The sequence below is a fragment of the Aulonocara stuartgranti genome (genome assembly GCF_965226115.1).
Source record: "Aulonocara stuartgranti genome assembly, chromosome: 15".
Taxonomy (NCBI): Eukaryota; Metazoa; Chordata; class Actinopteri; order Cichliformes; family Cichlidae; genus Aulonocara; species Aulonocara stuartgranti.
In genome coordinates, this window is record NC_138951.1 from 7,199,953 (window position 1) to 7,213,692 (window position 13,740).

At 43.3% G+C, this 13,740-nt stretch overlaps 1 protein-coding gene across 1 annotated transcript; it reads right to left on the reverse strand.

Annotated features, from left to right (window-relative positions):
• Positions 1 to 10,718: 10,718 nt before the first annotated feature.
• Positions 10,719 to 12,638, reverse strand: LOC309689892 (leukotriene B4 receptor 1-like). The gene has a single exon (XM_082506583.1). It carries the CDS (start codon positions 12,627 to 12,629, stop codon positions 11,655 to 11,657), a length of 975 nt encoding a protein of 324 aa, XP_082362709.1. The 5' UTR covers positions 12,630 to 12,638; the 3' UTR covers positions 10,719 to 11,654.
• Positions 12,639 to 13,740: the final 1,102 nt, after the last annotated feature.

A 13,740-nucleotide genomic window follows, 5' to 3' on the forward strand; every position in this document is an offset into this window, starting at 1 on the left:
GTGAACAGACGAAGGACGGCTAGCATTATGGCCCAATGCATCGGAAAGACTATGCAACATCGTTTGAACAACGGAAATCAGAGGATTGCCACGAGTGAAATAGTGAAGTCGGTCAGGTGGTGCTCTTTGTCGTTGTGAACGTCTTAGCCCGTCACCTATGTCAGTGTCCTGCTCAATAACACTAGACTCTGCAGGAGAATCTTCAACAGCAACGACAGGAATGTCGACAAGTATGTCTCCATTTCCAAGTAAATTTTCAGGCAAGCCATTTCTGTTGTCAGGGTGACTTTCACCAAGTTCAAGTAGGATGTCTTCCACATCAGAGTCAGATTGCTCACCACCAGACTCCACTGCTGGAGGAAGAACACTGGACACAGAGGCTGGTTCTCCTTGCACTTCCACTTCAACTGAAGGATCCAAAATCAGTGGTCCTAGGCTCCCACTGTCAGATGAATCTGGAAATTGATTCTGTTTTTCCACAGTGAAGTGCAACGTTGGAGGATTAACATACAATGAAACCAAGCTTCCTGTGTCCTCATCCTCAACCAGAGGTTCTGTGAGGGAATTTAAATCCGGGTTCTGCTGCCGAGTTCTTGGTCTGTGCGGAAGCGATTGCTCTGGTGATTCCAAGTTAACCTCACTGCCCGTGAGGAGGCCGCATGGAAGGAGGAGGTCGCGGTGAAGGGTCCGCATAGGTCCATCGCTGTTCTCAGGTTTTACCTTGTAGACCGGGAGGTCCCCAGCCCGATGGACAACCACATAAACTTCTTCCTCCCATTTATCTGAAAGTTTATGCTTCCCTCGAAGGCGGACATTCCTCACAAGCACACGATCACCTGGTTCCAATGCTGATGATATCACACGATTGTCAAAGCGTTTCTTATTTCGGTCGGCAGCCTTTGTAGCGTTACTGGAGGCAATACTGAAACTTTCCTCCAATCTCGATTTGAGTGACTTAATGTACTGTGAGTGACTCTTTTGCTGGGATTCCCGCAGTGGCAGATTGAACGCCAGGTCCACAGGTAGACGAGGTGTTCTACCGAACATGAGTTCGTAAGGAGTAAACCCTGTAACCTCGTTCCTGGTACAATTATAGGCGTGAACCAGCGGTTTCACATGCTCTTTCCACCTTGTTTTTTGTTTTGTCTCCAAGGTCCCCAACATTGCCAGCAACGTCCTGTTGAATCGCTCCACTGGATTTCCCCTCGGATGGTAAGGGGTTGTACGGCTCTTCTGAATGCCTGCAAACTCACACAATTCTTTTACCAGTCTTGACTCAAAATCTTGCCCTTGGTCGGTATGAATTCGCTCAGGAATGCCATAATAAATGATATAATTCTCCCATAAACACTTCGCCACAGTTCTTGCCTTTTGATTGGGTGTTGGAATGGCAACAGCGAATTTAGTGAAATGGTCAGTCAGGACTAAGATATCACGAGTGCCACTAGTGTCAGGCTCAAGAGCAAGAAAATCCATACACAAAAGCTCAAGGGGTCGAGATGTTTTTATGCTGACAAGTGGAGCAGCTTTTTCCGGCAGGGCTTTTCGGCGCACACAGCGGCCACAAGTCTTAATCTTCTGCTCAACATCCTTTGCCATTTTAGGCCAGTAGAATCTCGTACGGACAAGGTCAAGTGTACGTTCAATCCCCATATGGCCCATATCCTCATGGAGGCTTTTCAGGACTGATGGTCGCAACTCCTCTGGAAGGACAAGCTGGTATGAAAGGTCTCCATTGTCCCGTCTCCTCCTGTACAGGACTCCATCCACCAGCTCCAACCTGGACCATTCTCTGAGCAGGAACGGAAGTTCAGGGAGCTCAGCTCTAGCTGTTGGTGGAACCCTCTCCCCCGTCTCAAGCTGGTGAATAAGCTCTCGAATGCAGGGATCTGAGTGTTGTTTCTCTTTGATGTTAAGAGTAGGAACGACAGGCAGCCGATGACAGTCCTCGGAACAGTAACTGTCAGGGATGGTATCCATTTGAACTGACAAAGACTCGACAAGTGTGAAGCCAACCTCACCGCAGTCACCCGGCCGTGTGGCTCTGACCAAATGACTTTGGCAGATTGCTCTCACAGTCTCTTCTGGAAGGACATCAGAATCAGCTGTGTGTTGAGAAATGAACTGACGAATGAGTTCATGGTCATTAGAAACTTCATCACTGGAGCAGGAGTAAGGTCGCCGCGAAAGCGCATCAGCGTCACAATTCTGTTTGCCAGCTCTGTACAGAAGTTTAAAGGAGTACGTTGACAATGCAGCCAACCAACGGTGTCCAGTAGCGTCCAGTTTAGCTGTTGTCAAAACGTAGGTCAGTGGATTACTGTCCGTCACCACTGTAAAATCTGCCCCGTACAGGTAATCTTGGAATTTCTCGGTCACACTCCACTTAAGGGCGAGGAATTCCAGCTTGTGGGCTGCATAACGGCTCTCACTCTGCGACAATCCGCGGCTAGCATAAGCTATGACCCGGAGTTTCTCCTCTTGCTCTTGATACAACACTGCTCCAAGTCCGGTCACACTCGCATCGGTGTGCAGAATGTATGAACGAGACGGGTCTGCAAACCCAAGAACCGGAGCAGTTGTAAGCTTCTCAATCAAGGTTTCAAATGCAACTTGACATTTGGTATCCCACCTCTCCCCGAAGGGTTGGTTTGGCCTGTAGGTGGGTATCTTGTGAGCTTTCAGAGTCTTTGATCTTTGAACTGGAGAATATCCACGAGTCAGGTCATTGAGAGGTTTGGCAATGACGGAATAGTCTTTTATAAACCGGCGGTAATAACCAGCGAAACCCAGAAAAGATCTTAATTGTTTCAGAGTCTGGGGAACCGGCCATGTCTTGATGGTCTCTATCTTCTCAGGATCTGTTTGAACTCCTTCCTCAGAGACAATATGACCCAAGTACTTTACAGACTTTTGGAAGAATCGACATTTCTCCGGTGCCAGTTTCAGCCCATATTCCTTCAACCGGTTCAGGACTCTCAGCAGCCTTCGTTCGTGTTCCTCAAGAGTGTCCGAATAGATGATTAAGTCATCCAGGAAAACGAGCACTTCCTTTAGGTGAAGGTCCCCCATGCATCGCTCCATCAAGCGCTGAAAGGTGCTTGGGGCGTTGGTAACACCTTGAGGCATTTGGTTAAACTCCCAGAACCCAAGAGGAGTCACAAAAGCAGTCTTTGCCTTGTCTTCCTCCTCCATCTGGATCTGGTAGTAACCGGACTTCAGGTCGAGCACTGAAAACCACTTAGAACCAGTGAGTGCTGAAAAGGATTCCTCCAAATTAGGTAAGGGGTATGCATCCTTGATGGTTTGAAGGTTTAGTTTCCGGTAGTCTATGCACAGCCGGACCTCACCGTTCTTCTTCCTGACCACCACGATAGGCGAAGCAAAAGGAGACGATGATTCCCTTATAATGCCGGCTTCCAGGAGCTCACGCAGGTGACGGCGGACAGCTTCGAAATCTTGTGGATGGATTGGCCGGGCACGTTGCTTGAATGGTGTATTGTCATGGAGTGGAATATGATGTTTGACAGCTGATGTACATCCAAAATCCAAGTCATGATGTGAAAAGACCTCCGAGATGTCATTCAGCTTGCCTATGACTCGCGTCCTCCATTCAGGTGACAGTGGAGAATCACCAAAATCAAAATTCAGGCTGGTGGTAGTGTTCCTGACTGGAAGATGGGTCACGCGATGTTCAGACAAGGTGCAGTGGTAGGTTTCCAAATCCGCAATGACACTGTGAGGTGGAATGAAGGTATCTTGCTCCGACTCATTTGTAATAACCACAGGAACCTTGTATGGAGAAAGAGCTGGGAAGTTGATGAGACAACTGCTGACACACAACCCCCCAGGTAAGGTGGAAGCAGGATGCTGTAGGAGAACACTCTGGCTAAACAACGGGGTGGAAACTTTGGCAGAGCCCTGGATGACAATAGTGCGGCCGGCCGGAACACGCACTGGAGCTTTGCTTAGTAGCCTCACATTCCCAATGCTGCCATTCTCCTTCTGCTTGTGTGACAGCTGTAGTGTTTTCAACACCGCTCTGTACCCATGAGTGCTAGGCTGATAGCTCGGATGCTGGTTAAGATGCTGTTCATACAGGGGTTCCAGGGTGTTCATCCCAATTAGCACAGTAGCGGGGACGTCAGGGTGTACGTCCGGAACAACTAGAGCCAATGTTGTTACTTCATATTCTTCACCAACAAAATCTCTGGGGAACTTGACGGAAACCTCAATGTATCCAAGATATGGAATGGTTTGACCCGCAGCACCTTCCACCTGGAGAAGATCATGGAGTGGTTGAATTTGTTGGTCATGAAGATGATTGTTGTAAAAGGATACAGGTATTGTAGTAACCTGTGATCCTGTATCAAGCAGGCATTTCTGTGGATGGCCTGCTAGGGTCACCTCTGTTGTGCATCTTGACCCAACTAACCCATGAGGTAACATTGTAGTTGCCTTCGGACAAGTGTGTAGGTCTACACAGTGAACAATTTCCTCCTTTGCGGGACAATGTGGGTCCTGCACAGTTCCTGTACGTCCCATTACAGAAACTGTATCTAGTTTAAATGTCCAGTTGATGAATTCCGCTTCTGCCATTTTGGTTTCCTTTCACTGAACTGTTTGCGTTTTGTATTGACCAATGCAGGATTGGGTCTGTTCTCACACTGTGGTCTAATGTGTCCATCTTCCCCACACCTGAAACAGAAACCAGGCTTGGGGTTAGGTGATATATTCCCCTGTGTATCCGTCCTTTGCTTCGGGTGCTGCTTTGGAACAGGAGTACAGGACTGGTGAGACTGGGAGGCAGTTAAGGCGGCAAGTTGCTTTTGTATCTCCGCCATCTGCTGGGTGAGAGTGGACAACGCAGCACAGACCCCCTTTTCTTCTTCTACTGCGAACTGAGCTTGAGCTGCAACTCTGTGTCTTGGTGTTCCCAAATGTTGCTTCATCCTCAGAGTTTTGCTAGCTTCTCTGTCTTCTTCAGTTCTTAATAGGAGTAACAGTTCTGCAAAAGAGGGTGGGTTGGATTTTCTCTGCTTCAGCTGGAGCTCAGAGATAAGGTTACTATCCCAACATCCCCTACAGAATTGGCTGAGCAGGTGCCTGTTCACTTCACCCTGCTTGACCCCTCCCCGCTTAACAGCTAAACTCAGGGCCACCTGAAGTCGCTGTAAGTAGCCGGATGGCTTCTCACCCGAGTTCTGCAGCGTGTCCATGAACTTCGCATAAAGTTCTTCCCCGTCCTGTACAATTCCATAAGCAGAATCAAGATGTTGAATATAAGTCTCTGCTGGTAGGTCGGGGTTAAGGTGCTTGATTATGTCCGCTGCAGGTGGTAAAAGACTATCAAGGATGTGTCTGGATCTTCGCAGTTCTGAAATGGCTGGATCCTTTAAGATGAGATCCACTCCAGAGCGCCATGTATCATAGTCCACCTCATGCTGTGGGTGTGGTAGTCTCCCAGAAAACATGCGCAGCTTATGGGATGAGCGTATGTTTACATCTTCGCTCTTTACTATATGCTCCACAACATACCTCTGTACTTCAGGTGGATTCAACTCAGCCGCAGACATACTGATAGAATGTCCTTCTGTTGTTGTAGGATGTAGGGCAGCTGAAGAAGTGACAGGGCTAGCCATGTTGTGGGTTTGTCGATCCGGAGTGGCAGCCATTTTGTGTTCAGATGCGGCAGTGCATTCCTGCTTGAGCCCTTCTGGTTTTCCTGGGCGCAGTTCTGAAACAGCTCCATTTATTTGGGTCATTAGTTCTTGGAGAACTTCAGCAAAATCCTGACCAGACAGTTTTGCTACTTGTTTTAAGTCAGCTAAATAAGTCTTAGTCTTTGTGCACCCGACAGTAGCCGCATAGATTTTAGACAAGCTTTTTATATGATATTCATTATTTAAGGGCTTAAATGTATACGGCAGAATCGGACCCAATAAATCAAAAGCAGACCCCGTTTTAAACTCAACAACGAGCATATTATTAAACTCAGAACCGGGTGAGTTTATTGGCACGGAGCGTTCAATAGCACCATACTGGAGAAGAAAATCTTCAACCTCCTCAACCACATATGCGGGGACGCCACTGACCAACACCGCGTTTGGTATTTTAACACCTAATGACTCCAACAAGTCCATGTTCATAGTAATATGGTGAGATAGTGAGACTGAATGTACACAACAATATTATACTTGACACAACCTCCTGGCTGGCTCGCCACTAATTTGTCTTATGTAGCAAGTACATAAGCTAAAATAATTTAAGTTGGTTATGAATAGTTGGGCCAATTCAGAAGATATCAGATTCGGCTCTAGGAGGTGAGTGAAGTACAATAAACGTACAACCACAGATATTGTGATTACAATTGTTATTTATAGTGAAAATAAAGTGCAATTACCAAACACCAATATTTACAAAATCTGCAGACAAGGAAAAAATAAAACAATTCAAGCTTGTAAAATATCCGCTGCACGGCAGTGCAGGAACCTCGTCCAACCTCTGGCAACAATGTCCATAAAGTTTATTTCATGAGTGATATAAGTCCAACGCGTATGACAGTCTAGACAGGTTGAAATTTGAAGTAGGATGATCAGCACTAAGATTCCAAAGCTGAAATCTCAGAAGTGAGATTTAGGGGACTAAACCAAGAGGGGAGAGTGTAGGCCGCAGCAGCCTCCTACCAGACCGCAGGAAGTTGTAGCTGGGGTTCTGGCTCGTTGGGCCTAGCTCGCCATCCAAAGTAGTGGTGTCGCTGTGGTCTCTCCAGGGCACCACTAGCCTGCACATTCACTACGTGCGATGTCACATACGAGCCCCACGCATCTACCCACGGCGGTATCAAAATACTGTTGCTTCCATCCGCTAACGCCTCTCCCCCGCGTCTTTTCGAGACGACAACCCGGAAGGCATATATCGGTGCCTCGCGAATGTGATTGGTCACAACAGGCATGTGCAGACACGCGCCATGACGCGTCGCGATGCCTTCACGGGCACGCTCCCAATTGGAATTAAAAATTTCGGCTTAGTTATAGATGCAGCTCTTTTTATGTGGGTTACACAAACAAACAGTACACAAGACACAGAACAGAAACATAAACAATTTTACATGTTTACATCAAGGACAATTGTTACCAAAAACAGAGTACTGTACCTTTATTAAATTAAATAAAATTAAATGAAGTTATGAGGCAAATCCTGGTTATAGTGTGAATTGGTTGATAAAATAGTGCAAGTTACAGCGCTGATACAAGCCTCTGTGTTTGTTCGGAGCAGTTTTGATTGTACAGTCTGACAGCTGTAGGAAGGAAGGACCTGCAGAAACGCTCCTTCATGCATCGAGGATGCAGCAGTCTGTCACTGAAGGAGCTCTGCAGTTCAGCAACATTTACATGCATGGGAGGGGGGGGGGGGGGGGACTCTGTCCATCAGAGATGTTATTTTGGCCAGAGTCCTTCTGTCTCCCACCACCTGCACTGGGTCCAGGGTGCATCCCAGAACAAAGCTGGCCTTCCTGATGAGTTTATCCAACCTCTTCCTCTCAGCTGCCGATAAACTACTGCTCCAACATACAACACTGTAAGAAATGACAGATGCCACCACAGAGTCATAGAAGGTCTTTAAAAGCACTCCCTGGACTCCAAATGACCTCAGCCGCCTCAGCAGGTAGAGTCTGCTCTGACCCTTCCTGTAAAGAGTATCAGTGTCGTGGCTCCAGTCTAGCTTATTATTCAGGTGAACACCCAGGTACCTATACGAGTCCACTATCTCAATGTCCACTCCCTGGATGTTCACCAGTGTCAGTGTGGTGGGTCTGCATCTCTGGAAATCCACCACCAACTCCTTGGTTTTCCTGGCATTGATCAGCAGGTGGTTCTGCTGGCACCAGTCCACAAAGTCCAGTCCACTGTCTGTACTCTGAGTCATCCTCACCTGTGATGAGGCCGACTATGGCAGAGTCGTCAGAGAACTTCTGTAGGTGGCAGCGTGGGGAGTTGATGGAGAAGTATGCAGTGTAGAGGGTGAAGAGGAACGGTGCCAGCAGAAGTTTTGGTAATTTGCTGCAAGCTCCAGTAACAGCAGTGGGAGGTATTTTGTTTCAAGGCAACATGAAAATAATTTGAATAAAAATACTTTTGTGTTTTATTTATTGATTTATTTCTTTATTGATTTACTTTTTTTTGATAGTTTTGTATTTCTTGCATTTCATTGCTAAAAAATGTCACACTAGTTTTATTTACATGAATACATCCTTAGAATATTTGCAAAGAATATTTTACATACAGATAATGAACATTTATTTTCATTTTTTTGGGCAGTCTGGGCCAGCTTTTGAGGACAGAGTAAATCAGCACTGGAATGATACCCAATTCCACGTGAACGACCAACACAAAGTGGTGTACGTCCTGGGCCATCTGACCTCAGGAAATCACATGATAAGGTGGGGCCAGGTTTCACAATGAGCTCACCCGAAACCCTGGCTGATTGGGACCCACACCCAGTTTCACACCTTGGCTCAGGCGATTAGAGGATCATCAGGGGGTCCTTTTGTCCCTCTGTGGGGGGTTACTCCCACTAGTTTTAAATCTGGGACTCCCCACCATTTGACCTTAGAACTGAAGAAGCTTCTCAGATGAGAGGTGAAACGTCTTCAAGCAAATTAAAGAAGTCCAGACGCTTTTCTTTGCAAGCTCCTTTGACCATAGAGGTAGGTGTTTCAATAATATAATATATATGATATGATGTTGTTAAATTTCTCCCTTTAAATAAATGCATGTTGTGCTAAACAACTGTTAAATTGTTTCTGACAAATGTGGCTGTTCAACTGACTAATCATTAAAATCAAAGCCTGTAACATACCTTTATTAATTTTTATATTATTTTGAATGTTTCAGTATTTCAGTGTTTCAACATATTTAAAATTTAACTTCAGTACCTCATATTGTAATGAATATTATAAAAACACCTCCTATATGTTTCAGCATCTTTGCAGAGGTTTCTTCCTGTTAAAAGGGAGTGTCACCAAGCACTTGCTAATACTTGTTGTCTGTTGATGTTTTCTCTGTATAATTGCAGGGTTTTACAATACAAAGCGCCTTGAGGTGAGTGTTATTGTGATTTAGCATTATGTAAATAAAACTGAACTGAACTGATGACATGATTTATAGACTTGTAGTGTCAGTGCAGCACCTTCTCTGCGCTTCTTCTTGTCTATTTCTAACTCTTTCTGTTGTTAAGAATGGAGAAAGATGGTCGATTCTGGTGAAGGAGGAGCTCCAAAGCAAACATTTATTCATTTTTTTTCATTAATTGTTTAGTTTCAATGCAGTTTTATTTATATGTCACCAAATCACAGGAGCAGTTGTCTCAAATCACTTTATACTGTAAAAAAAAAATTACATTAACTCAGAATCTACACAAGCCTCTAAAATCGAGAAAGAAGAAAATTAAAGATGTGGAGAAGCTGCTTTGGTTGTCATGAACTCACTGAATGGTAAGTTTGAGCTGTTGTCACTGTCATAGATATGTAGTAGTGATGTACGACGTGACTGATTTCCATTCCGATCTAATGGCAAGTCAAATTCAGGCTGTATCGATGGTACTGATCTGATGCCAGTACAACAACTTGTGTTTGGAAAATCAAAAGTAGCGTATTTCAAACTGTAACTTTTCTAATGAATACAAGACATGGGACTTCTTGTTCTTATTGTTTAATTATGAATAATTATCATAGAAGAAATTTAAAAAAAAAGATTTGAAAATATTCAATTACCAAAATGTGACTGAATGAAAATAATAATACAGCTGAGAAACATCTTTTTAGACTTTATAGATCCATATTATTTTAAAGCTATCTTATCTAGAAAATATTTTGCGTTGTATTTTGGGATTTTTCAAGCCTACAGCAGTTGTTTTACTGAGAGTGCCCTGTATATTTTAAAGATACCTAGTCTACATAATCCACTTTTAATGCTCTACGATTTAAAAAAAAAAAAAAAAAAAAAGGAAATCTGTGGTTTTAAGGATGTGGGGAATTGTCAATGGAAAATTGTACTTAGTAGTCAGTATAATCTTTTAATGATATAAGTTTGCATATGGTAGAATACTGCATGTAATCATTTGTGTTTAGAAGTATATAGTTGGTGGCATATTGAAAGAATGTCTCATCCTAGGAGGTCTGTAACATTCCAGGGTGTTCTGGCGTTCACCCCCACATCCTAGGAGCATGGGAAAGGTTGTACCTTGTTTTATTGTTTTACAGTAGGATTAACGTAGCTATGTTAGTTTTAGTCTAAGTGCCTTTTTTACATATAGATGAACTGTTGGATTTTCCAGACCAGCAGGTTAAGGGAAGTCGTTTATGGGGTCACACTCTGACACACACACACACACACACACACACACACACACACACACACGTACACCTCCACATTCCAATGTAAGGAACAAGCGCTCACTGAAGTATATAAATAAAGACCAGGGCAGTCCTCAGTGCGAGTCTCAGTTCTGGAGGCTGCCCTTGCTAGCAAGAAGTTCTGTGTTTCTCTTCTCTGATTCTCTACTGAAGAAGTGTTTTAGAGTATATCTCTTAACAGGAATTCACTCATTTAAACACAGATACAATAGAATAGAATAGAATTAAACTTTATTGTCATTGCACATGTCACAGGCACAAGGCAACGAAATGCAGTTTGCATCCATCCAGAAGTGCTTTAGCCATGATATAGATATATTACAAATATATATTAGCAATAATATAGATATGTGAGTATATTACAGAAATGGGTCTATTATGATATGTTATAATGTACACGGTATGAAGTATGTTATGAATATGCTATAACTATAAGTATGTACAGGCTGTAGTGAGGCAAAAACCTAAACCCAGATGCAAGTCACTTTCCAAAATTCAGCTACAGTGCTACATATTGCCAGCAGCTCCACATTTTGAGTGAGCACACATGAGCAGTGATGCATTTAGACAGTCGAAATTAGGATATCATTATGAGAGGCGGAAAAAGAAGTAGTTCCTACCAATCATTTAGACAATGCAGATAATATAGATGCTTTCCATTATGTTCCTGTTAATCATAAACTACAAATTTTCCCCAATTTACTATGGGAACTTCTAGATAAGAGCTAGATTATTTCTAGAACATAAATATCTGGTATTATAATTGATATTTCAGCATCAATTCACAAACCAATAGTAGTAGCAGCCCTGAGTGGCTTAGTTGTCTCAGCAGGCTTCTTTGGAGTAGCTGGATGTAGTTTGCTTAGTTAAGATTAAGGAATTCATGTAGCTGGAGACATGCTACACAGGTCCTCTGGCTAACAACTAATCTAAAGCCCAATCTGAAGTATGATCATAAGAGTGATGACAGTCGATAAGAGTCAGTTAATGGGCCTCATAGCCTTCATAGCAGGTGAAAAAATATTTTGGAGAGTATGATATAAGTTAAGGAAAAATTATATGTAATTAGAGGTCATTTAATAGGTACTTTGATTTTTTTGAATGCTGTTTGAATTCTCTGGTTGAGAACCAGCTCAACGAGTAAGTCCATTATCCGCAACAGCTTGCTGTGACAAATAGAGATGACCACACACTGTTTGTATCAGCAGAGTAAAAATCATTTCTCAGGGAGCTTATATCAATGAGGTGCTGCTCCTGCAGTGACATTTCTTGACCGAGAGCGATTTCTGAACGTCCTTCTTAACTGGTTACCAATTCTTTGGCCCAGAGTGGACAAATGAATAGAAGTAAATGTGTACAGGAGTGGATTCATGGTACTACTTAGAAATGTTAGTGTTCCAACAGCGTTCCAGGTGTCTTCACAAAACTTCAGCAGGCTCTCATTTTTTAGGGAAATAGCTGCCACTGCTAGCACATTTATGGCTAAATATGGCACCCATAGGCCAAAAAAGGTCACAATGATGCTGGTAATCAGTCTCGTGGTCTGTTGATTGTTGAAGAAAGCTGTCCGATTCACCTCTCTGTAGAGACTGATGTATGAAAAAACAATGATAGAAAATAAAACAAAACCAACCAGTATCTCTGTCAACAACACAGCTATTGACTGGCCCTCTGAGAAGTATTGATGTTTGCAATAAAACCAATGTGGTTGTTCTACCAGCTGTCGAACCACTAAAGCAGGAACGGACAGGATCATTGCAGACAGCCAGAGCGGAACCAGCAGCAAGCTTGCTCCTACCTGAGGTAAACTCCTCTGCAGGTGAACGACCTGAAGGTAACGCTGGATACTCATCACAGTCACAGTCAGCAGGCTGCCATAAACGCTGCAGTACATGAGGTATGACATGAGCTTGCAGCCCGCCAGGCCCAGGGTCCAGCTACAGACAAAGTAGTAAATCCATATTGGGAGGGTAGCCAAGCACAGCAGGTCTGACACAGCCAGGTTCAGCATCAAACTCTGGGTCAGATTGGACATGTTCTCCCAGTTTGGCTTGAGAATGATGACAGCAATGTTTCCAGGGAATCCCAGCAGAAAGCAGGTGGACAGCACCACCACAGGAAGTAGCCTCCTGGGTTCCAAGAAGAAACTAGGTGAATATCCAGGACAGGAGGAGATGTTATAGGTAATATTGGTGGAGTTGAGTTGTGCCATGCTGCAAGCTTGCTTGCTCGGGTGTGTACTGAGCAAGTGATGATGACGATAAATGTGCAGTCAGGTAAACAAGTTGCTGTTTTTTGATGTAGTCAAAGAGGAACTGATAACAAGGAAACTGTGAGCTATGCAAAACCCCAAAGACACCTGCCACCATGTTTTCAGAATTTTGCATAACTCTTTCCACAAAAGGAAATATGGACACGAATAACTGGGAGTTTTGAATCTTTTTATTCATTTATTTTGCTAGTAGGAATCTTTTGGATTTCCCTTTTTGATTTTTGCATTTAGTAGCACATTTGTATGTCTTTGGTGAAATGGAAAATTTCTTTTAGTTTGAGATGGAGTGGAAAATAAAAGCAAACATATCTTCTGTCTTGGACTATCTGAAAAGGATACAGTTTCTTGTCCTTTTTTTTAGCTTTGTAACTCTGGAATATCGTCAGATCTTCAGCCTTTTTTTCAATTCTGACATATTACCCTAAAGCCAAAAGTTTTTGTGCTGTTGAACTACATTTCAAGGTTGTTGCTTGGCTCTGCGGTCTCCACCAACAAGTCCTATCTGAACAGGATATAGTTCGTTGTTTGTGTTTGTTTGTGTAACTTGGACTTGAGTTAGAAAAAAACAAAATCCAAGGATTTACCCACATCCCCTTACTCACACAAAGAGCTCTACTAATAATGTGACCTGCAATGCAAACATACATGGAGCTCAGAGGTATCCCACATGAACCAAATCGTAGGTCTCCATGTTGAACTACTGAGAAAAAGAACACACTTTGATTACACCTAAAATGTTGAACACTATTTTTCACACATTGAAGTTTATGTCATATAATTGGATATTGACCTTTTTGTGTGGGGTCTGTTTTTTTTTTACATTTGCTTTTAGTAATTTGATCAGTTTACCATCATGTTACCCTGTAATGAGAGAAAGGTTGACTCAGACTAACAAAACGATGGTCCGATCATCAAAAAAGATCAAAATCTCTGGAGCAGAAACTGCTGAAACTGCTGACTCTTGCCTGATATTTAACTGCAAAAGTGCAAGGTAAACCCATACCCATGTTCCTCTCTTTGAACTCTTATTTTAACAAAAGCTTTATTGTTT